The following is a 26014-nucleotide window of genomic DNA, read 5'->3' as shown; positions in this document are numbered from 1 at the left end:
ATTTGCCTATCTGGCACTAACAACTGTTTCGTGTTCAAAGTTAACATGAAAACACATGTCGACATGCCCAGATGCATTGAGTTATGATATGAAACTAAACAATATATTGCATTGTATTTGAGTTGTAAAATACTGACTGTTGATGATAACCTCTCAACCTCACTTCATACCTTTACTGTATGAATCAAATGACATAAAGAAATGATTCTCATTTGACACACCAGTCTGTTTTAAAAGAACTGCTTGTAATATTTCTCACAGAAAATACAGACCTAAATATTCTGTACTGCACCATCTCACAATAAAAATAAGGAGAGATGATGTTCATCTATATCATTCAGCCATAGAGAATGTGTTTTTGAATGTCTCTGTTTGTAAAAGTATAAATAACTCAAGCATTTCTGTGCATGTGCTTTAACGTTTGTGTGTATATCCCTGTGGACCAGAGGAATGTAGTGCAGACTTTGCCAGAATATCATACAAGATGTTAAAAGCTGACAAGTAGTGAAGAGTGGGTGATGGGGAGTGTGTGTGTGTGTGTGTGTGCGTGCGTGCGTGCGTGCGTGCGTGCGTGCGTGCGTGTGTGTGCGTGCGTGCGCGCGCCGTCTAGCCGACTCCCTGTGGGGCTTCTTGTGAGTGGGTGAGCATCAGGCCCTTGTTACTGTCTTCTGGGCTGATGGTCCTGTGATCACTCGCAGCTAGGACATGGCGACGCCCACACACTGCCTGCCCTCAAACCAAGACAAATGTCCAGATACACACACACACACACACACACACACACACACACACACACTCTCATGCATACACTTTACTGCTCAAGCAGTCTTTTGCACTCATGTTGAGCTTTAACATGCATGTACACACACAGGTTCTTTCTCATTACGGGACCAGTAACTGCACTCGCCTCCTGCTTTGTCCTGAGGTCTGAAACTCATTTCATTGCTGCTCCTACACTCCTTCCTTACCTCCATCTTCTTTATAAAGCTTCAAATCCCTTCAATAGACCCATATAGCCAGCTAGCACTAAGCCCCCACAAACTGCCCTTATAGACGCTGGCCATGCCGAATGCTCCCCTACTTTATTTATTTATTTGATGGTTTGAGATGCTCCCCCTGGGTGGATGGTGGTCTAATCAAGTGTTGCAAATTGGATCAGACCTCAAAAAATGAAGTGAAATGCTCACCAAAAAAGGAATACAATAAAGATATAGCTATATAAAAATATTTAAGGTACTCAAGAATAAAAGAGTGGAACCAATTTCAAGGTCAGATTTGCTTAAATATATTAATGTTGAATATCTCCTGCAAAACAAAGACCTTTACAGAGCAGAAGAAGAAATTCACCATGAAGAATGCATGTCATGTTTCTTTTCCATTTTGGGGGAAGAAAAAAAACAATAAATATTGACTGAATTTGAACTGAAAAACAAAATAAATGATGGCACGGTGTGAAAGACACACAGCTTTATATATAAATGTAAAAGTTTGTGCATTAGAGGAAGCCTCTCTTTCACTGTGGTAATATTAATACTGCATTATTGCTGTAATCCAGAATGTTAACATTAAAATACGCTGAAAACAACAGGAAACATTGAGATTTAAAATATAGACAAGATGTGATTGGGACAAAGAAGCAGGCTGAAAACTAACATACAAACAATCCAAGATGAAAGAACAAAATATTCCCTGTGTATGTACACAAGGAATCGAACAAAAGAGTGTGAGAAGAATTGAATATAGTCTGTTTTATTCTGTGTTTAGTTGCAGAAGTTTTGAAGCCTATCCCAGCTACCATAGGGCAAGATGCAGTGTACACCCTGGTTAACATAGAGGGACAGACAAGCATTCACACTCACTCATCACATTAACATAGGAACACAGTAACAATTAACATAACAGAACCCACACGAACACGGACATGCAACTCCACACAGAAAAGCCCCGGCCAGATGGTGGAGTCCAACAAAGGTCCTTCATGCTGTGAGGCAATAGTGCTAATCGTGCCACAGTGCTGCACTGGGATGCGAACTTTTCTATCCAAAATTAATTATTTTTTGTAAATATAACATGCATGTCAATATTCTTAATCATAAAATACTTATAATGCATAATAATACGCATTTTAGAAGAAAAAACGGTGACTAGTGAAAATGCGCACATGCGTTGACACTAAAAACACTAGTAACAGTAGAAACAACAGCAAATAGAAAAATGTTGCAAAAGTACACAGAAAAACCGAGCTGATAAGCTAACAGTAGATAGACGTTTGCTAACTGTAACAAATATATAGTATTATACTTTTAAATGCAATCCTTTACAAGTTTTTTGCTCTTTTACTTCTGCAGTTGTTCCATCACGTTATTGTGTCCCATTTTTCCATTTACAGATATTTAAGTTTTTTTTTGACCTTTTAGAGCCACCATACTTTTCTCTAAGGCAACAGGGTCGGTGTCAAATAATGAGGTCAGTGTTGAATCTCTGAAAGCCAAAAGATCAGGTCTCAGGCTGCTTCTGAGAGTTTTTCTACTCTTGGTTTGGTATGATCTCAGTGAGCGGATATATCCTTAATGTCGTCATGGCAGACACATAACTCTGCAGCTCCACCCACCTGCTTTTTCAGAGCTTTTGTTTGTGAGGGGCAGCCAATCAGAAGAAAGCTTTCTGAAAGCAAAAGGGGAGAAAGATACAACTTAATAAAGTGGCCTTGGACTACATGAGCTGAAGGTCGGATGGTTTTTCACTTCCTTTTATAGCAGTATTTTTGGTAAAACATCATCTCGATCATGTGAGTGTAGAGGCCGCTAATAAAATATTTGTGTGATATCTTGTGTCAGTCAGCCTGAAAGCTTTTCAGTGGTTTATGAAGCTGTTAGGAAACAACGCTGAAGTGTCAGTGAGCCGTTGTCTGTTGTTTGCCTGCCTCTTCGGCCCCATTTATTTGTGCGCTGTCATTAGTCATCGTTGCTCAGTTCAAACAGAGCTCTGAGCAGCAACCCCCCACTCCCAAAGACAGACAGCGCAGGACCGAGAGAAATCCTGTCTGGCCCAGTGCCGATGCAGAGTGACGTCATCTACATAAACATTCACGCACGAACGTCCAGTCATACACAGCAAATGTGCACTCACAAGACGCCATGGGACATCTACTCTAGCACTCTTGTGTGTGTTCGTGTGTATGTGCGGGTGAACATGTGCCGCCAAATCATCATACATACATCTTTTTTTCCCCCGCTCTCCCTCTCGTTGTCCCTCTCTTTTTTTATCTCTTGCTCTCTTTGGGTCTCTTATAATTAAATAAAATTAAATGAGTCATTTATGAACCTTTGGGAGTGACAGAGGCAAGGGGCGAATAGAACATGAAGCGCACCTGTGCATTTTGCTGGCAGCGTGTTGCGTAACAGTAGCGTGTCTTCCTTGCGCTTATGGAAATATATTAGTAATGGCACTGTACTCGAGCTCTCTTCCACATCCTGTAGTGACACACGGCATCTCCCCGTTTTGTCAGCAGGCGCCTTATCGTACATGGCATGCTGTCTGTAGAAAGAAACGCTCAGGCTCTTCCATTTACACACTCGGCTGCACACTGCTGCACATACACCGCACTCGCATATTGACACACACCTGACACACCGAAGGAGGTTTCGTGGTGCAGGAAATAAATAAAGGTGGATAAATTGCTCTGTGGGGATCCAAGTAGATTAGATGGCATGCACAACATAGCTGCTGCGTTTGGTTTTGGACCAATGTTAGGATGGGCAAATACAGGAATTGCTCATTTCTGAATCCTTGAACTATCCACCATTTCAATGGTGGATAGTTACAAGTACTTGGGGGTTGTTCTTGATAAGACCCTGTCCTTTGAGTCACATCTTGCTGCTACAGTGAAAAAGGCCCAACAAAGACTGTACTTTTTAAGGAGGTTGAGAGGTTTTAATGTTTCATCTGAAATGATGACTCTCTTTTATAAAAGTTTTATTGAATCTGTTTTAACTTTCTGTATCATTGCTTGGTACGGTAGTATGTCCATGGATAATAAGACCAGACTTAACAATCTGGTTAAAGTGGCGGGCAAGATTTCAGGGAGGTCTCAGGTCCAGCTTGTGGACTTTTATAACAGGCAGGTGCTGAGGAAGGCAACCTCTGTCCTGTTGTGTTCAGATCATCCTCTCTTTAACGATTTTCAACTGCTTCCATCAGGTCGTCGTTATAAAATGACTGCAGTGAAGACAAAGCGACACAAATTGTCGTTTGTACCTAGTGCTATTATCTTAATTAACAACACTAAATTGTAAGTGTTGTTGCCATTGCACATTGCACTTTTTTCGATGGAATATCTAGGTTGTTTTATCAGGCTTATATTATATTATAGTATTTTTTTTTTAATGAGTGTACGTGATGTGTTGGTTGTATGTTTGTTGTTTGTTTTGACATACTGCGAATCAATTTCCCATCAGGGACAATAAAGTTACCATTGATCATTGACCATTGATTGACCTTTACGAGCGTTTGTTGGGAAGCGGCAATCACAGATGGAAGTCATAAATCTGCAAGATCTGCCACATTTATTTTTTCATTTGACAACTGTAAGCTCGGTGGGCACCAGAAAATTAACACTGCATGCCTCAAGAGAAAGCCTGTTAGTTTTTAGTAAAACCTTCAACAGCATCAGAAGGAGCCAAGTGAAGCTTGTTAAGCTGCCTAAAGTGATTACATTTGAGTCGGTGTCTTTTGGGTCTGAATAAAAAGTGAAAACTGAGGGAGTTAGAACGAAGCTTCAGGGCTCTGTTTCAGGTTAATGGCTCAAGGCCACATTTCCTACCCACTAGTGTAACACAACCAAATATCCAGCTAAAAAACAAAACAAAACAAAACAAAAAATTATTGGTCCAATTTTTCCATTGAGTCAAAAAGTTTGTTATCAGATTGCCCCTGGTGGGATACTGATTTATCCAGACAACTCATTATAGATTAAGGGAAGAATGAATATTTAGTGATTGTACATCACCTTATATCATTTTCAGTTTGGACAGACTGTAAAAATGAATTGTTGCTTATAGTGCTACAGGCAGTGTCACAATCGCTCTGTTAATGTTTTTGTCATCTGGTGTTAGCATCCTCTCAGGTATTACCAAAGTCCAGGGGACTTGTGCATCCAATGCATTCTCTTACCATACATGAGATCTTGTTTGGTGTTGGTGCACTGACAGACTAGCTACAACAATACTGGGTGCCAAGAGCACTCCATCCATCCATCATATACTGCTGAAGTATGGTGGTGGTAGCAGCAGGCTAAGTAGAGTGTCCCCCGACCTGCAAGTAGGTTGCAGGTCTACCCCGTGGGGTTTCCTGTCACTTGCGTGAAGGGCTGTCAAACAAAATGATGCTCAGATACTAAATCAATACTGAAAATTACTATAAAAACTACTATATTACTGCTCTTCTAATTGGTACACTGTTCAAATAGCACAGTTGCAAACAGGCAGGTAAAAAAAACCCTCAACACTAGTAGTAATATGTACCGTAGTTAAAAACTTTGAGAGGAATATTGAGAGGTCATTAAATCTCATTAAATTTTAACCTGGTTCAAGTTGTTTAATTTTGACCTAATTTTTAATTTCATTTTTACTTGTTATTTAGATTTAGACACTAAATAAATTGTGTGGTTGGGTTTAGGCACTTAGATGCACTTGCTTATAGGTTAAGACTATAGTTTGGGTTGAAATACATCTGTATGAAAAATGACAAACCTAGAGTGACACGCTCATCATGTTAATACATGTACAATAACCTGATGCAGCAACAAAAACTGCAGGACTGGTGCCTCTCTGGCTGGTTCCAGACCTACCCAGACTCTACTCGAGAGTACATGTCTCGAGTAAAATCTCATTGGAGTTTCTTATTGCTTCAGTCAGTGGATTTGCGATTTAGCTGAAATAGAACAGCTAAACCTTGAGGCAATGCGGGGCCTTGTTGTGCTTTAAAGTTAACAATATTCCCAGATGCAAAAATCCTCCAAAAGCATTTAAGCACCTAATCACTATATTACTCATTATGAGTGTAAGAATGGACCACTGAGATCCATTAATCTGTGACGGGTGTGTTTGTGTATGTCTGACTGTGTGCAGGTGCATGTATGTGCATATGCATATATAATATAAATACTATAGATGATAGTTATATGAAGTTTTATAAATGTGGTGTTTATTGAATACAATACGTAGCATGCTGACTCTGGTTGATTCCCTGAATATTTCTCTGTGTTATTTCTTTCTTTTTGAAATATATTTTATGCAGTTTTTAAAATAATCTAATTGGCATTGTAGATACATACTGACTACAAACCAAAAGCTATTAAACCGTCATAATTGAAAGCTGGAAAATTTGGGTGGTAAAATTGCTGAAGCCTTCACCTGACCTAAAAGTACTGAGCCTGGTAATTATGTACCCACATGCATGAAATCGTTTTAGTGAAGCTTTTGGTCCCGCCATCACAAAACCTGTGTTAAGCATGAATAGCTTCTTTACAGTGATTAGTGAGAACTGCTGTACCTTGCATTAATGCCTCTAGATAATGAAGGCAAAAAAAATGACACTACGGTCCCCTTTCAGTCACATATCTGTCAGTCAGTTTGTGCTGCCACTGTCCATGTTCGGATATTTAATCTTTTTTCTTTTTCTCTGCAGGTATGATTTAGACTGCAAGAGTGACAACCTCTCCAGACATGTGAGTGTCTCTTTCACCTCAGCTGTTCAACAATCAGCCATGCATTCATTTAAATTTTATACAGCCACAGTTAACCTTCCAGAACAATAGCAGCCTGATTTGAATCTGAATGTTGGGGGTAAAAGTAGTGATCATAAACACACATGCAAAGCAACCAAAGAGCTTTTCAGGGTGACAAGGTGGACTATTCTTTACTGACCAAGTCAAGTAAATGATCTCAGTCTGACTGAACTTTGTTCCATTTACTGAAGGCCAGAATAAAGGCTGAGAGCCACACAACAACCAAGGGCTGAGGTTTAAAGTGTTTCCTTATGTCTGTAGGTCACCAAGACCTCACACCTCATAGATGCTGTTCATGTTTAAAAAACAAAGAAAAACAAAAAATATCAGCTGATTAGAGATAAATCAGGGCACTGAATTATGGGTGCATCTGCTACTTTGCATATACTCTTTCTTTTAATTCAAATTCAAATCAAATTCAAATTTTATTTGTCACGTACACAGTCATACACAGTACGATATGCAGTGAAATGCTTAGACAACTGCTCGTGACCTAAAGAAAAAAAAAGGAAAAGGCTATGAATAAGATAGGAAATAAATATGAAAAATTAAAAGGGGTAAATTTAACTAGGAAGGAATAAAATATAAAAAAAATTAAGGTTAAAAATGAAATAACTGTACAACACAAATTAGAATGAAGGGTAAATTTAACTGTGAAAGAATAAGATAAAATATATAAATTAAAGTTGAAAATAAAATAACTGTACAACAAAATACACAATACACAGTATAGAACTATAGAAATATAAATAAATAAATATATATATACACACAATAACAGCAGCTGTACAAGTATTAACTGGAAATGAAGAATATAGTGACCAGTGTTGTGCAATCCACATTAAAATAATACTTTTTTGATACTTTGGGTTTTCTAGCACAAGTTAAATGCAAAGCGATCGAAAAGTTCCTGAAAGTTAAATACGAATTTATATTTTACCAGTCTTGCCGTTAAAGTCATCTTGTGCATTTTCCAGACCACGTTCAGTTCGGCTGATAATTTGAAATAGCTTTTTGGAAGCTGTGTTTTGACACATCTGGGAATTGACCGCAGTGCTTAATAAAAACAGACGGTCCCTGAAGGCAGCACATCAGTCAGGTGTTTGATTGTGAGCACACATTTGTTTTCACAAATGTAAAGAGAATCAGAGCAGAGGTAAAATGAATGATCCATGCAATGAGATCTATTGCACGGAAACAAAATATAAATGCCAGACATGCTAACATGTGAGGCGATCGTGGCTCAAGAGTTGGCCGTTCGTCTTGTAATCGGAAGGTTGCCGGTTCGAACCCCGGCTCTGATAGTCTCGATCGTTGTGTCCTTGGGCAAGACACTTCACCCATTGCCTACCCATTGTGGGTGGTGGTCAGAGGGCCCGGTGGCGCCAGTGTCCGGCAGCCTCGCCTCTGTCAGGGCGCCCCAGGGCAGCTCTGGCTACAATGTAGCTTGCCATCACCAGTGGGTGGATGACTGAATGTAGTGTAAAGCGCTTTGGGGTCCATAGGGACTAAGTAAATATGAGTTAAATACCGGCCATTTAACAAAGAGGAGCCTGAAGGGGAGATTGGACAAATTGAAATGAGGTATTGCTTTTTTATTATTTTATGGACTGATTTCCAGAACATTTTGGCCACAACTCATATGAGTTAGTGTGGCCTTAACTTCAAATAAATACATGTTGTTTGTCTTTCTTGTGATAGTACTTATGGAACTTACACTTTCTTTGAGGACTAGTTTAAATGGATAGTTATCAATCAATTTGCGCTGACCCCTAAACTTAGGCAGCAATGCTACAGAGGCTATATATCTTAAAGTTCTCATTCATGTAGGTTCCATTGTTTTGTTTCTAATTTAATATGTTGAACATGTCATCTTTATCAAAAGGTGGTTTATTAATATAACAAAGAGATTAAATTTGGAGAAAAACACTGTCCTGGGCATTAGACAGCAACTCCAGGAAATAGAAAAAGCTCAACAAAATGATCAAATAAAACGCATAAATATCAGACACAGCTTCTGATCAGCTTTGTTATTTCTGGTTTTGTTTTGTCATGCTGCTGCTGATTAAGGATTCTGCTTTTCTGAAATTTGATATATCCCTGGCTTAAAGCTACAACATTCCCTTTCAGTTCAAACAGAGGTTTGAGCAGCACTAGTTCAGTATAAAACTCTCTCTTCACCTCAACACCCAGCCCCATTTCCTATTACCCAGCTTCGACCTCTCTGCCAACTGCTGGCGGAGCTCTTTTCCTCAGCCCCAACCTCAGCGTGCCCCGAGGCTTCCTCTGTGAGCAGTGAGCAATGTGAGTGCTGCAATTCACTCTAAGCATGAAGGCTGAGGACGCTTGGATGCGTCCTGTCGTCATTGTGGATGTGTGGGATAGGAGATCTGGCACACAGTGATGGCTCCATTGTCCAGTTCATTCCTAGTCGTGTGGCTAAAAATGAAGAAAAAATGCAAACGCACACAAGTACAGTATCTTTTTTGGCAGCTTCAGTGGCACCCTTAGAGGATGCCTCCCTTCTCCAATCAAAACAGATGTTTTCCCCCGTGCCATATGGTTCACATACCTTTAGTACTTAAAGCTGCAGGAAAAACAGTTCAGAAAGGGGACATACAGTAAAGTTGGATGTAAGGCTAGGGTATGACGTTCTTCCTAAGCGCTGCTTGTCACCACGCACAGTTATTCAACTCATGTTTTTTTGTGGAAAAATACACCAGTGCTTCTCACAAACAGCGGTCTCATTACAAAGTCTTTATTCAGCACTCGATGATAAGCAAATGAATCCAGGCGGAGAAATTGCTTTTTTGTTTGCAGGCAGTAATTAAATTAACTGGCTGGTGTTCCCTCATGACTGCTTGAGAGACGGCTGGATTTTACTGGAGCTTTTATTCCCTTTATTAAATGTCTTGTGGTTAGAAAAGCACATCACATCTTGTTATTTGTTTAACAGCTTTTAAAAGAATAGTGGCATTTCCTTTATTAGACTGTTCACAAGTGTGATGCAAGAAATACCTACTGAGTGCAACAGGCTTAAAGCCCAAGGGTCCTTCAAACAAAGTTCTGTTCTACCTTTGGTGTTGTTTGGTGCTGATGACACACCTCTTATAGTTTTCTGAAGACTTAGGATTTTAATATTTTATGTGTATTTTTGTTTTGTTCAACATATTTTTCATATTATTCAAGCTAAATTTTTAGTCCATATTAAAACAATTTCTTGTAATGTGTGAGATTGTGCATATGATATGTACATATTGTATATACAATTCTGCCAAAATTCTAATTGGATCAGTAATATCCATCCACTCTCTTTAGATGGATGGATGAAGTCTATTCTAGCAGAATCTGTGTTCACTCTGGATAGCCTGCCAGTCCATCACAGACCAGACAGAGATAGAAAGTAATCATAATCACACCTACGGCTCAAATCATCATTTAACCTAACAAACATCTCTTAGGGATGTGGGAGGACTATTGCGTACTTGGAGGAAACCCACGCAGGCACAGGAAGTTGTATTTATATAGCACCAATTTACAACAACAGTTGTTTTGAGAAAGGTACTGAGAGAGGAATCTTTAATGATCAGATTTTTTATGAACAAGTACTTGGTAATGTTGAGAAGGAAGAACTCCTGTTCAACAGGAAGACACCTCCAGCAGCCCCAGGATACAAGGAGGACAGGCATCTACTACAAACAATTGGAACTGAGGGGGAAGTCAAAAGAAGAGTACAGTGACCAAGGACAAAACAACTATGGAAGAAAAAGACTAAATTAATGACATGAAGTAGCGACATATACATGGGAAGATGACAAGTAATGCTCATGGGAAGTCCCCCCAACAGCCTGAGCCTATAGCCGTGTAACTTGGGAATGATTCATTCCTGACTGCAGGCAACAACAACAAAAACGTTTTTGAGGAATAATTTTATTATTGAACAACAACCATGTTCTCAATGAACCCAAAAAACTCATTAATATCAAAGCTGAATGTTTTTGGAAGTAGTTTTTAGTTTGTTTTTAGTTTTAGCTATTTTAGGGGAATATCTGTGTGTGCAGGTGACTATTACTGTGCATAATTATTAGGCAACTTAACAAAAAACAAATATATACCCATTTCAATTATTTATTTTTACCAGTGAAACCAATATAACATCTCCACATTCACAAATATACATTTCTGACATTCAAAAACAAAACAAAAACAAATCAGCGACCAATATAGCCACCTTTCTTTGCAAGGACACCCAAAAGCCTGCCATCCATGGATTCTGTCAGTGTTTTGATCTGTTCACCATCAACATTGCGTGCAGCAGCAACCACAGCCTCCCAGACACTGTTCAGAGAGGTGTACTGTTTTCCCTCCTTGTAAATCTCACATTTGATGATGGACCACAGGTTCTCAATGGGGTTCAGATCAGGTGAACAAGGAGGCCATGTCATTAGTTTTTCTTCTTTTATACCCTTTCTTGCCAGCCACGCTGTGGAGTACTTGGACGCGTGTGATGGAGCATTGTCCTGCATGAAAATCATGTTTTTCTTGAAGGATGCAGACTTCTTCCTGTACCACTGCTTGAAGAAGGTGTCTTCCAGAAACTGGCAGTAGGACTGGGAGTTGAGCTTGACTCCATCCTCAACCCGAAAAGGCCCCACAAGCTCATCTTTGATGATACCAGCCCAAACCAGTACTCCACCTCCACCTTGCTGGCGTCTGAGTCGGACTGGAGCTCTCTGCCCTTTACCAATCCAGCCACGGGCCCATCCATCTGGCCCATCAAGACTCACTCTCATTTCATCAGTCCATAAAACCTTAGAAAAACCAGTCTTGAGATATTTCTTGGCCCAGTCTTGACGTTTCAGCTTGTGTGTCTTGTTCAGTTGTGGACGTCTTTCAGCCTTTCTTACCTTGGCCATGTCTCTGAGTATTGCACACCTTGTGCTTTTGGGCACTCCAGTGATGTTGCAGCTCTGAAATATGGCCAAACTGGTGGCAAGTGGCATCTTGGCAGCTGCACGCTTGACTTTTCTCAGTTCATGGGCAGTTATTTTGCGCCTTGGTTTTTCCACACGCTTCTTGCGACCCTGTTGACTATTTTGAATGAAACGCTTGATTGTTCGATGATCACGCTTCAGAAGCTTTGCAATTTTGAGACTGCTGCATCCCTCTGCAAGATATCTCACTATTTTTGACTTTTCTGAGTCTGTCAAGTCCTTCTTTTGACCCATTTTGCCAAAGGAAATGACGTTGCCTAATAATTATGCACACCTGATATAGGGTGTTGATGTCATTAGACCACACCCCTTCTCATTACAGAGATGCACATCACCTAATATGCTTAATTGGTAGTAGGCTTTCGAGCCTATACAGCTTGGAGTAAGACAACATGCATGAAGAGGATGATGTGGACAGAATACTCATTTGCCTAATAATTCTGCACTCCCTGTATACAGAAACATCTGTGCCGAGTATGGCCTGGAAGTCCAGAGTTCAAAATGGGAGATCCCCCCCGTAGGGTGGTCAAGAGTGACCAAACTAAGACCTTGTGGGACTTCCAGATACAGACATGCAAAATGGTGGTGGCTAACCAACCGGACATAGTGGTGATGGACAAGCAGAGGAAGACCGCCGTAGTGATAGATGTAGTGAGACCGAATGACAGCAACATCAGTAAGAAGGAACGTCACTACAAACTGCTCCCCGGGCGCTGGATTGGTAGCTGCCCACTGTTTCACTGGGCCTTGGTATAATCCCACACGTGGGACTATAAGGGGTTTGGAAGTACAGTAAAAAAAAAATATATATATAATTTTTTTTTATTAGAGAAACCCCTCAAACCTTTTCTCTCTGTACAGTGAATCTATAGCACCACAACTCCTAGCCTTAGACTTTCAATGGTGCAGCAGGCTAGGGCTCCTCGCTAGTAGCACACATGTTAAGGAAAGGCCAGAGTGTTTTTGTCATCCCTTTTTGTTTTGAGACCTCGGCTGGGGGAGAAATATACTGATATATATCAGTATAATATATCTTTGGAGCAGCTTTCTGCCCACTGGACTCAACACGACTCATCTGTCAAGCACTTTTATACGCGTGCATTCTCAGTCTCGTAGGGGAGGACTTAGTATCAGTGCATGAGCAGTCCACTTTTTATGCAAGAATTCTCTGTTTTGCTGGCCAAGGGCTCCTCATCTCTACACTGACTCCTCTCATGTGGTCACCCTGCAGTGATCAACAAGGACACTAGTCTCTTTGCACGGTGGGCTTAGATGTCAGTGTGCAAAATAAATGTGGATGGAGAAGGGAATGTGACATTTAATTTGAGTGATGTGTTTCTTTTTACCCTTCACTTTAAATCTGCTGGAGAAACAGCTTCAAATGAGATATTTCCAATGCAGGTGCAAATGCAACTTTGTTTACTTTGTTACTTAATTATTTTGTTTTACCTATAGCTTTTTGTTTTCTGTTTTCCACGTGGCGCTGCTGTGTGGTATCTCTGTATGATGGCTGTTTGTTCAGTCATGCTGAAGCCACAGCCAGTCACATAATCGGCTCAGCCTTGTTTGTTGCAGCTGAAAAAGATATTGCAATGATAAGTGGCAGGGTAAAATGGTACAAAATCCTATAATAAAGACTGAAATCACTGGATTTTGCAAGCTAAAAAATATAAGAGAATATGTTGTATTTTAGCCTATAAAATCACAAATTAATAATTAAATGTCTTGAATTAATATTAAACCGTCTTTAAGGACAGATTTAGGAAAAGGAACAAATGCAAAAGATGTATAAAGAAAATTGTAATGAATGTTCCTCTTTAACTCATAAACCTTCTTTTCCCTTGTTTAATGCAGGACTTCCTGGGCCAGGCCTTCTGCACACTGGGTGAAATTGTCGGCTCCCTGGGAAGCCGCTTAGAAAAACCTTTGACGTAAGTGGCACACACCACACAATGCACGCACAATGACCAACAGTCAGCACACTCTTGGAATATGATTTTTGCCATTTTAAAGTGATGGGCAAAAATATTTGTATTACATTACTCTAATCTGGGAGTCAATAGGTAGCTCAAATAAGCTGTTAAAATTTTAGATCATGTAGGCGTGAACTGAAAAGCAGCATGTGATTTTAAGATTGCCATTGTTTGTCTTCGAAGTGAAGCAGCGGCATGAAAATGAGTAATGATGTTGATGAAAGCCTACGCTGCCTCCAACAGCCAAATGAGATGAACACTTTAACAGCAGTAGAGCTAATGACAGACTGCAAACATGCTGAGATGGTAAAAATCAAATATTGAAAAAGGACACTTCACCCAAAGTGAATGTGTCAGTGATGAGCTCACACCTCCTTTTTGTAGAAGCCTTAACTGAACTTAAGACTTAAAGAATCTCATCAGAGATATTTTAAAATGAATGAATCTGTGATTTCATCTTCTCGGTTGCTAATTATAGCAGGAAAAAAAGCAGTGATTAGACCTGTAGCAGTTCATGTCAGATTTACGCTCGATGGGGTGTTTATGTTAGCTTGGAAGCATCCTCTAGTGCACAGGAAGTCTGTCCCCTGCTAGCATTTTTGACAGTTTCTCTCCAGTATTAGCTAGTACTGACAAAAATAAACATAAACAGTGGAGTAGTACATTCAGAGGAAGAACTGAGCTGTTAGCCTAACTGCCAACATGCCTTCCATACTGAACAGAATTACAATTATCATCACACAAGGTTTGACATTACACAATCACAATTCAATCATCAATTTCAAAAAGTACTAACAAGTCTGGTTTGAAAACATTGTATTTTGAAGTAATGACTAATTGTCAAGGTTCCCAGCTTTTTAATCGTACTAGTTGTAGTAGGATTCATTATTCACCAGTAGATCAGCAGATTCAGGTTTATTTATCTCATAGGCATAAATTTGTTCACAACTGATCAAACCTGTGAATTGGTTCAAATTACAGGTGAAAACAACTTTGGAAGATACAGAACTATGCAAAGGTTTTAGCTACTTGAGGTATTTATATTATTATTAATCACATAATATAAAGTGTCCAAAGTATTAAAAATGGTTCTCTTTGCTGACGATACAAACATTTTTTGCTCTGGTGATGATCTGCAGAATTTATTGGAGGATATGACTAATGAAATAAGTAAAGTGAAGTTCTGGCTTGATAAAAATAAATTATCATTAAATTTGAATAAATCTAAACTTATGTTATTTGGAAATAGTAGTGTTACACCCCGGCCTAGGCAACCGGGGTGCAACGCAGGAAAATAAAAATAAGGCAACAACACACGAGAAAAAAACTAATACGGGCTTCCACAAATCATCCCAAAACGAAAGTTTCCTTAAAGCAAAATATGATATTTATTTACAACACACCACAAGGCGCCAAACTATTTACAACGGGGGGGGGGAGATCGCGACCATGACATACAGAAACACAGGGCTTAAATACATAGAAGGAGCAATTAGGGAATGGACCACAGGAGGGAAACACAGCTGGGGCAAATTAGAACTGACGAGACAGGGAAAATGTAAACTGAACACACTACGATAACACAAATTTTCAAAGTAAAGCAGGAAATACATGACAGTCACGCAAAAACAAAACACTGACACACCGAAACGTAACATTTCCCCCTACCCAAAAATCAAACATGTAACCCCAAGTGAAATGTTTGATCAAACAAACGAAGGCTGAAGACGAAGGCAGACGAAGCTGATGGAGGCTGGAGCGGTCCCACTGACCCTCCAGCAGACGACGAAGGCTGGAGCGGTCCCTCGGACCCTCCAGCGAAGGCGGATGAAGGCTGGAGCGGTCCCACGGACCCTCCAGCGACGACAAAGGCTGGGGCGGTCCCACGGACCCTCCCCCCGGCGAAGGCGGATGAAGGCAGACGAAGCTGATGGAGGCTGGAGCGGTCCCACTGACCCTCCAGCAGACGACGAAGGCTGGAGCGGTCCCTCGGACCCTCCAGCGAAGGCGGATGAAGGCTGGAGCGGTCCCACGGACCCTCCAGCGAAGGCGGATGAAGGCTGGAGCGGTCCCACGGACCCTCCAGCGACGACAAAGGCTGGGGTGGTCCCACGGACCCTCCCCTCAGCGAAGGCAGACGAAGCTGATGAAGGCTGGAGCGGTCCCACTGACCCTCCAGCAGACGACGAAGGCTGGAGCGGTCCCACGGACCCTCCAGCGAAGGCGGATGAAGGCTGGAGCGGTCCCTCGGACCCTCCAGCGGAGACGGACGGCTGAAGCGAAGGCAGACGAAGCTGATGACGGCTGGAGCGGCCCCACCGACCCTCCAGCGGACGACGAAGGCTGGAGCGGTCCCACGGACCATCCAGCGAAGGCGGATGAAGGCTGGAGTGGTCCCTCGGACCCTTCAGCGAAGGCGAATGAAGGCTGGAGCGGTCCCACGGACCCTCCAGCAGACGACAAAGGCTGGGGCGGTCCCTGGACCCCCCAGCGAAGGCAATCCCGGACGAGCCCCCATATGTTACACCCCGGCCTAGGCAACCGGGGTGCAACGCAGGAAAATAAAAATAAGGCAACAACACACGAGAAAAAAACTAATACGGGCTTCCACAAATCATCCCAAAACGAAAGTTTCCTTAAAGCAAAATATGATATTTATTTACAACACACCACAAGGCGCCAAACTATTTACAACGGGGGGGGGGGAGATCGCGACCATGACATACAGAAACACAGGGCTTAAATACATAGAAGGAGCAATTAGGGAATGGACCACAGGAGGGAAACACAGCTGGGGCAAATTAGAACTGACGAGACAGGGAAAATGTAAACTGAACACACTACGATAACACAAATTTTCAAAGTAAAGCAGGAAATACATGACAGTCACGCAAAAACAAAACACTGACACACCGAAACGTAACAGTAGTTTAAATACAAATGCAAAGATTCAAATAAATGGTGTTGATATTGAAATAGTCAGTGAAAATAAATTTCTGGGGGTAATAATAGATGAAAAACCTAACTGGAGAGCTCACGTAAGATATATTCATTCCAAAGTATCACGAAGCATTGCAGTACTAAACAAGGCAAAACAGGTATTCGACAGAACATCACTTCATATTCTATACTGTTCACTGGTTTCACCATACTTAAGCTATTGTGCAGAGGTCTGGGGCAATAACTATAAAACCACATTACATTCACTTTTTACTCTTCAAAAAAAAGCAATTCGAATCATCCACAATGCAGGTTATAGGGAACATACAAACTCACTATTTTTGCAGTCTGAAATATTGAAAATTGACGATCTAGTGAAATTCCAAACAGCACAAATTCTATTCAAAGCAAAAAATAAAGAACTGCCAGGTAATATTCAGAGTATGTTTTTTTTTGAAAGAAGGAAGTTATAATTTAAGGGGTTTTTGTAACTTCAAAACAATGAAGGTACGTACTACAAGAAAAGGCTTTTGTGTTTCTGTTCATGGAGTGAAACTATGGAACAGGCTGAATATGGAATTAAAGCAATGTCCAAACATAAAACTGTTCAAAAAGAGTTATGAAAATATGATCTTCTCGAACGATAAAGACAAGGAAAATATTGAAATTAAGTGAATGTCTCTATTTAAAAACAAACAAACAAAAAACTCATGATGTGATATTATAGTATAAAGTATATCAGAAATCTGTTCGCTATTTTTATTACAAATTATATCAGTAAGGAAGCTGACTAAATATTAACTGATAATTTATGGCAAAGGGGTGGGATTAAATAAGTGTGTACTTCTTCCCACTCCCTTTCAATATGTAAATTAATCAGAACGGTTTTTTTTGTATGTAATTTGCATAGTATTTTTTTCTCTCTTATTTTCTTTTCTAAATGTACTTGTATATTGTTCACTGTTTAGTGACAAGAAGAGCAAGTCCAGCAATTTCTTGGTTCAAATACAAATAATTTATCAGTATGTAGGGCAAAGGTTAGGAGAGAGGTACAACGGTGAGTATCCATAGCCATTTGTAAAACACGGTGGAGGCTCTGTCATGGTTTGAGGCTGCAATTTATCCAGCTCTGTTGAGGAGCTCATCTACTATCACACTCTGCCAATCCAGTAAAAACCATACCTGGGTAGAAAAGTGCATAATGGAACACTATCATTCATATTGGGCCTCCCCGGATCTTGGACATCAACGTAGGATCGTCTTAACAGAATAAATGGAACAGAAGGCAGCTAACATCCAGAAAGAAGTTTAATTTTTTTTTTCACGAAGAACAAAATACAATAATCAAATTGACTTCAGTGATGCACAGAATGCGTTTTAGTCTGCGACAATTTCAACTCCACGGGCACACTTTAAAAAACCATGGCAGTGGATTGTCAGACCTTTAGATGGAGTTGATCGGCTATCCAGATTTGTATCCAGATGTAAGTCTTAACTTAAATGGGGAAGTCAAAAGTACAGACATTTGCTAATATATTCTCATGAGTTTTGAATGCTTCATGGGTATTTAGAAAATCTAAAACAGTTCAAGGTTCTTTAAAAATATTTCATTAATAATACTTTAAATATAAACAAGGCGACTGCACGAATACAGCCCAATTTAAAATTACACAGAAGTGAGAGTTTTGTTTACTGCACGAAGGCTCCTCATAAATCATGGACCAAAGTTTCCTTGGAAAGCTTTCTTGTAAATTCTCCAAGAGGTCTTCAGACTTCTTTTTGGTTGTTAGCTGCATCCTGATATTATTGCAGCTTCAACCCACAGAGCAGAACTAAAGAACCTGTTCGTCTTGTTTTAATTTTCCACCAAAGACAGTGAGCCATCAGCTGTCCAACCATGGTCTGATCCCCACGTCCTCCAGTGGGTGTCCTTTTTGTGTGTGCATTATGTGTGTGTTAGAGTGAGCGAAAGGGAGAAATTGAGTGAGCTGAAAGTAAGTGGCCATACTGGCATCTACATCCATTAGTGTGTGTCTCTCTCTGTCAGTGAGTGTGTGTCTGTGTGTGTCAGAATCAACGAGCGGTTGGAACTGAATGGGTTTCCTAAAGAATGATACACAAGAAATATGATGTAAGAATGTGTTGCTGTCACTAAGTTATGTAATCATCTCTGCCCGTAGTCATTCACTGTCTTTTAGATTTGTGATTGTGTGTGTTTATTTGTGTCTTTGTGCTTTCTTTCTAGCACCTACATGTTTTATTTGTAACTTTTTTAGGATTTGTGAAGATATTTTTAGATATTCGTCATTATTCTGCAATTGATATTTGCAAGTCTGGGCAGCTGTGTGTGTGTGTGTATGTGTGGGTGTGTTACTTTGTTTGTGCTCCTTCCCAAGTTGAAAGCATTTCACTCCTGCTCAGTCGAGTGGCTCTGGATCATACAAATAAAAATAAAGCAGCAACAACAACAAAAATAGAAGAACAACTGTAAACCATAGACTGTATATGGATGATGGACTATTTTTTTGGACTACCTCTTTGAACCCTTGAATGTGGCATTTTATTTGTTGTCATCTGGACTTCTGGATGCCAAAAGTGACAAAATTTGGATGAGAATGTAAAGTTATCGGCTGAAGTTAGCTTACTTTGTTAGCAAGGTGTTACGGCCCTAGCAGGGCCTCCTCCTGAAGGTGCCTGTGTGGGCGTGTCCTTCAATCTCTTCTGCCCGAGGTGCCACCCTTTCTCTTTTACACAGCTGACTCACATCAGTAATTAAAGGGATTTAAGCTCAGGGACAGGTGAGCTCTGGGCCAGAGTGCCATGTGAATGGTTACAGTGAGTGAGCTGCTCTCTCTTTTTGACTTACGTTTTACTTTATTGACCAACGCTTGAGTTTTGTTTTTCCTTAAATGGTGAAAGTGGCTTGTCCGTCTCTTTTAGCTGAATATTAATAGAAACTTTAATGAAACTCTTTAATTTATCCATTTTGCCTCTGTCTCCTTTTTCTGACCCGGACACATTTTGTTACTTCCCCCCCTCATCGCCTAGACCCCTTTTAGGTGAACGTAACACAAGGCACATCCAGCAACTGTATTGGTGTATGGCACAGATCCAGATACTTGGTAATTAAAGCTAACATAAATGTAATCATTGAAAAAGCTCAGCACAGATGTTTTGGAAAGCCAATTCCAAAAATGGAATACTGTGTAAACTGCAAATTTCATAAATCCATATTTTATTAATAACAGAACAGAAGTGAGAAAATGCACAATTTTTAAGAAGTATTTTTGGGGAATTCTTAGCCTTTATTATGATAGGAGAGTTGAGAGTGCAAAAGGAAAGCTGGGAGAGAGAGCAAGTGGAAGATGGAGAGAAAATGGCCCGGGGAGGATACAAACCCAGCTCTCTGCAATACCCTCACAGCATATGGGTCATTTGCTTAGTGACAACCAGAACATGTACTATTTTAAGAAAAATATTAGCTCATTTTGAATCTTTGTGTACTTAAGTTTGTAAAAACAGCACATGTTCACTAAACAGCCTCGATTTTGCAGCTTCTATATACAAATACACAGAAAAAAACCTGCACTTTTTATTCAAAGTAAATGTTGAGTCAATCACCATATTGATGCTACATACCCTGGGTAATTTATGTGCCAGTTTCATCAAGATTGAATCAGTTTTTTAGGAGTGAAGGTGTAGTTGCTTTATAGCATATAGCTTTATCAGTAAAGAACATAAGATTGAGGCTAATTTACACACGTGTAAGATACTGACTGTGAGCACTGAAGGGGATCACAGACTAAAATTCCATTTCAGTGACACTTGTGATGTCACGCACTGATGGTGTCAGGCTTCCTCTACAGTTTTTTGTACTCCATGATTTATGCACTGTGTTCTTCCACTGTTTCTCTCTGTGGCTCTGTCCATCTCTTTTTTGTTCTTTGTCTCACCATTTCTTCCATCTGGCCCCTTACTGAGCAATCTCTCCATGTACAGTGGCTTCATTTCACTGAAGCTTCCCTGTTCATCCAAAGATGCCTGTGAATCTCAGGCGATGGAGAAATTGTCAAAAACTTGCTTAGATCAGCCATAAATTTCTCAATTTTCTTATTTGTTTAAGGCGCTTTCTGGCATTACTGGACATTACTTAGCCAAAATAAATGATCTCTACCCTTCCTTACCCTGGAGCAGGCCCGGGGTCTGTGGCATTCATTTTGTCTATTTTTAGTGGTCAGCCTCCCTTGGCTTTATTGGCTGAATATTACGCTTCGCCTGCTCAGGATGCAAACAAACATTTCAGCTGAAATGTCACTGGATGTGGTTTGCATTACTTTGATGTTCTTTTCTGAAGGTTTTCATTCAGCATTAATTGATATTTACAAATGCAATCAGGCAGTGACTGCAAGAGAAAACATGAAGAGGAGAAATTAGATGCAGCGTCTCCTGAAATTCTCTCATTTTCAGCATTTTGCTGAAACTCCTGATCAACCTTAAATATTCTTATCATAAATATTTGCCCAAAACCCCAATCTGTGGTGAAAAGAAATGCCACAGGAAGATGAACAACCAAGAATTCACAATTTCAGATTAGAATGACAAAATGCAGTTTAAAATGTAATGAGTAGTATAGATATACTAAGAAAAAAAACTAAGATGACAAATAATACTGTGAAGCACTAAATATAGTATGCATGCAGTAATAGAACAGACATATACAGTGTAAAATAGATTACATTTAAAGCATTTACACTGGAATCAATGCGGTCAATTTCCTGTTTTGTTTTTCTTTTTTCTAGTGGAATCCCAGGAAAGAAATGTGGCACTATCATAGTGAGAGCAGAAGAAGTGAGCAACTGCAGGGTAAGAGTCTGTTTGGTTCACCTGTTGGCCATTTTGAAGTGGACTTTTCGGACTTTGAGATGCTGTGCTTTATTTATCTGTATTCTCTGGTTATTTTGTCTTCTTCAAGTAAAAATCACACAGATCGAACTAAAATTGTCCAACATTTTAATATTGGTTTCACACATAGAATACACGTATTCATAAGCTTTACACACGACTTTGCACTATGGAGTTGGAAGGATAAAAAAAAAGCATTTAATTTAATGTCAAATACCCCCATCTTAGTTAGAAAGGCTAGTTACTTGTGTCGTCAATATATTCATATATTTAACAATAACTATAAATGAGAAACTGTGCTTCTCCCTCTGTGAGACACATAATCCATTGTTGGTTAATTCACCTGCTTTTGATGCTAATGAAATGAAATCCCCCCTAAAACTGGAATGCTTTTGCAGGTTTTGCAGGTGGCCACAGACCTTTGCTCTGTCCTGAATGGTGCTGAGCTGTGTGCACAATAAATGATGCTGGGACCTGATCCCATGCTCATGTAGTCTGTTTCTGACAATATAGCCAGAAACATGCACATGAGTAGTCTGCTGGAGGGCGTTTTGTAGGGCTCTGGCAGTACTTCTCCTGTTTCTCCTCCCACAAAAGAGCAGACACTGGTCCTGCTGCATGGTACAGCCATGTCCAGCGCTCCCTGTGCCTATCTCCTAGTATCTCTTCCAAACTCTTGAGGCTGTTTTGGGAGATACAGCAGACCTTCTTGCAACAGTGCAAATGTGCAACCTGAATGTGCTGCAGGCATCATCTTGTGCTCCCACTAGTGAATCTGTCCACCCAAGCATTCAGTTAATATAGAAAGCAGATATTTCCGAAGGGAAGTTCTCTGATATTCTGGGCTCAAGTCTTTTATTTGCTGACATTTTTGTACAACATCATACAGTCAGACCCATGTGTTAGCGTCAATCCTTTAAAACCAAAGAACCATTTTGCAGCAAACTGCTACAAAGATAAATTAATTATAAAAGTGACAGAGATGCCAGTTGACTGTGTAATAAAATCAACCAATTCAATTAATTAAATCAATTCACCAAACAAAAAGCCATGGGATCAAAAGGAAAATAACACAAAACAAATATATATAACACACATGCACAAGTCTTCACCGTCCTATTGACCAATATGAATACTTTTTGTATTAATAGCAGGTCATATTTTATGTCTTTAGAGCACTTCTGAGGCAGTGTGTCATGTTTGTTTTGGTCCCTTTCTTCCTCTTTAGGAGTCAGTGATGTTACAGTTTTGTGGGAACAAGCTGGATAAGAAGGATTTCTTCGGAAAATCAGATCCGTTTCTTGTGTTTTACCGCAGCAACGAGGACGGATCGTAAGTTGACAAGTGACTTCTTATTGATATCCAGCGATTACATACTCAGCTATTATACACATAAAAACACACATGCAAAAATTTCTGAAGTACATATAGACTCCGAGCATGACGGTTAATGCTCTAAAAGCTTATACACGGAGGACGTACAGTAGGAGCTAAGCCGCCTGTGTGATGTTACATAATGCTTCCTGTTGTATGAGTGACTTATGCCGTAGATGCAGAGGTGAGCGGAAATAATAGCACAGAGTTGACATGAGAAACATAAAGAGAGGATGGATGGATAAGACAGAGTTAAGTGAAAACTGCGTGTGGAGGTTGCAGTTTCTTTGCCCTGAAGATGCTTTTATTCAAGTCGACTTCAGCGTCTCGCACTTAACACATTTTCTTTTAGTGCAGCTGGGTATTTACTGATGCAGCCTAAATGTTCCGCCGCAGGGTTTAACAGCAGCAAGCCGTGGTTACAAAGAGCCAGTCCTGATCCCTCATAAAACAGAAACTGGAAGCTGTTTCTTCAGCTAAGGGTCAAGCTTCCTGAAACGCATTTTAAATGAAGCTCTCCCTCAATGATAAGGAGATGAAGCACTGAGGGCTTTGTTTTTGTTTTGTCTTTTTCTTTAACTTTGTATGTCTCGCAGGTACACCATCTGCCACAAAACAGAGGTGGTGAAGAATACTCTGGATCCAGTGTGGCAGGCTTTTAAAATTCCCGTCAGGGCGCTGTGTAATGGTGACTATGACAGGTATAGTAGGACACACAAGGGGATGCATGAATGTTTACAGTTAAATGGAGAGAATATTAATATACACAACAGGAACAGGAATATAGGTGAGCATATTTTTAAGCAGAGTCAAGCCAAGACATGTTTGGATTTGTTTGTGTTCTTATTGCGGCACAGATGGAGAAATTCTGGGTTAATAACTTTGTTTAAAATAATAATTTGGCTGATAACTCATGTATATGCTAATATTCCTTTTTGTGTGTCTAATTCTGTTTTGGTCTGAAAGTTAAAGTTTTTAGCTCTTTATCGTCCTTTGAATACTAAATAGGCACAGACTTACAAGACTTAGGTAAACTAGATGTTTGGGCGATGTTTAGGAGCTCCTTTGTATGGAAGCCCGTTTCTGCTACTAAATTTTAAAAAAGTATCCATATCTCAAAATTTCAAGTTATCTTTCTCGCAATTTTGACTTAATAACTCGAAATTTTAATTTATTAACTCAAAATTTTGAGAAAAGTAACTCAAAATTTCGAGTTAGCGCTGCCAATCAGTAATCTATGTGGAATGCGCACTCAAAACTGGATCGCAACAAACTGGCGCTTTCGAGAGTACGTTTGTAGATAGCAAGGCCATGTGATTCAGCTAATAACACAAAGATTCCATCATTTGTGAAGCCACGATGAAAATAATTAGCAATTTGTGCGTTCATGACTGGCTGTAATACCGGTAACTTAGCTGTAGCATTTGTAGCTGAGGGCTTCAGCTTCCGGGTAACAAGGAAATGACATCAATCACGTAGATTACCGATTGGCAGCCCTAACTCGAAATTTTGAGCTATTAACTCAAAATTTTGAGTCAATTTTTTTGACATTTTGAGTTAATATGTTATTAGCTCAAAATTTCCAGAAAATAACTCAAAATTTTGAGAAAGATAACTCAACATATCAAGTTATGGATACTTTTTTTTTTTAATTTAGTGGCAGAAACGGGCTTCCATACCTTTGAGATCCTTTTAAAAATTATTTAGTAATAAGTAGTAAGTAAGTAAAGCGCTTCCTTACTGTTAGCTTGCAGAAAAATGATGCATGCTAATGACAGTTTACTGTAGTTACCCAGGTTTTTACAATTTTAGTACAGTGTAACTCAGGTAGTGCGACAGACCAGGAGTTAAACTAAAGAAAATGCTATAGAAGAGTTACAGAAATTACCAGGTTCTGACATGTTAGCATTAACATGAAGATCCAATCGGAAATAAAATTAGACAACTTGGATCTTCAGAAAGTCCTGACTGATACAGCTATAAGCCATTCTTTCAATTGTTTTAAAGGACTACAGTCAACAGATATGAGTGTCAAACTTTGTTTTTGCATGGATAATTTATTTTTAACCTCCTAGGACCTGGCATCCACATATGTGGACATCACATTTTGGGTTGTCTAGACCAAAATACTAAATTTTGCTCTACAAGTGCCTGATATCCTCGTACGAGGACATTATACTCCCACTGTTCTATCAAAATTTAAAATGAATTTCAGAAACAAAAATCAGGTTAAAAAAAAAATAAATCAGGTAATTCTTTGTTTTTACATTCATCAGGTCCCAATCAGCCCAAATAGCAGAGAGAAATTAAAAATGCATGCCATGAAAGAGTTGCCGTGCCATAAAAGAGCATGCATAAAAATATAACAGTAGAATGCAATACTGTTACAGTTAAATGCTTCAGAAATCGTTAGAACACAGAGCTGTAATTAACATTTTAATTTTATTTTGTTGCAGAGTGCACTCTTTGTACAGGTGTCTATTTCTAAGGTGACAGCTACAGATTAAAGATTTGGAACCTAAACCTGGATACATTTAAACATTAAAGCTTACCAGACCGTAGTCTTAGAAAGGAGATGTAGAAACTTCTTTAGTTTGTCTAGAACTTCCTCTCTTTGCTGAGGACATGTGCATTCCACAGACCAGTGGCCAGCTCTATAAACAGAAAAATAGTAAATCTGTGGTGCTGATTGATTTTTCTTAATGGGATTTCACTCAATCCACTTGTTTCTCTGCACAGGAGCATTAAGGTGGAGGTGTACGACTGGGACAGAGATGGAGGGTGAGAGAGCAATGCTTTCCTGCATGTTAAAGCTACAGTGTGTGGTGCAATGGTCCATGAATTTATGCAGTATCATTATTTAATGTATTAAAACTACATTCTAAAAAGAGAGATACCAGCGAGACTGTTATTGTGTGTTCTTAAAATCCAAAAAAGCTGCCCTGATAACATCAGAGCATATGTGCAAAGTAGGGAAGTGCTTTTGGGATTTTGCTAACAGACCACTCTCCAAAGTGGATGTCCTTATACACACTCTTGTTTTT

General features: G+C 39.7%; 1 protein-coding gene across 3 annotated transcripts in view; it reads left to right on the top strand.

Annotated features, from left to right (window-relative positions):
* LOC147325158 (copine-8-like) overlaps positions 1 to 26014 on the top strand; it is a 94493-nt gene that overhangs the window by 44238 nt on the left and 24241 nt on the right. For all 3 annotated transcript variants that reach the window (XM_086299511.1, XM_086299512.1, XM_086299513.1), the window contains exons 5-10: positions 6688 to 6727; positions 13636 to 13712; positions 21494 to 21557; positions 22825 to 22928; positions 23567 to 23671; positions 25710 to 25751. In XM_086299511.1, the coding sequence (XP_086155637.1) occupies positions 6688 to 6727; positions 13636 to 13712; positions 21494 to 21557; positions 22825 to 22928; positions 23567 to 23671; positions 25710 to 25751 (432 nt within the window). The remainder of the gene's footprint in view (positions 1 to 6687; positions 6728 to 13635; positions 13713 to 21493; positions 21558 to 22824; positions 22929 to 23566; positions 23672 to 25709; positions 25752 to 26014) is intronic.

The sequence above is a fragment of the Aulonocara sp. 'chitande type north' Nkhata Bay genome, linkage group LG7 (assembly GCF_057382095.1).
Source record: "Aulonocara sp. 'chitande type north' Nkhata Bay isolate Kocher_YH1m ecotype deep benthic linkage group LG7, A_spYH_male_GT1.1, whole genome shotgun sequence".
Taxonomy (NCBI): domain Eukaryota; kingdom Metazoa; phylum Chordata; class Actinopteri; order Cichliformes; family Cichlidae; genus Aulonocara; species Aulonocara sp. 'chitande type north' Nkhata Bay.
The sequence above is the reverse complement of the archived record's forward strand: the minus strand, read 5'-3'. Positions and strand labels throughout refer to the sequence as shown.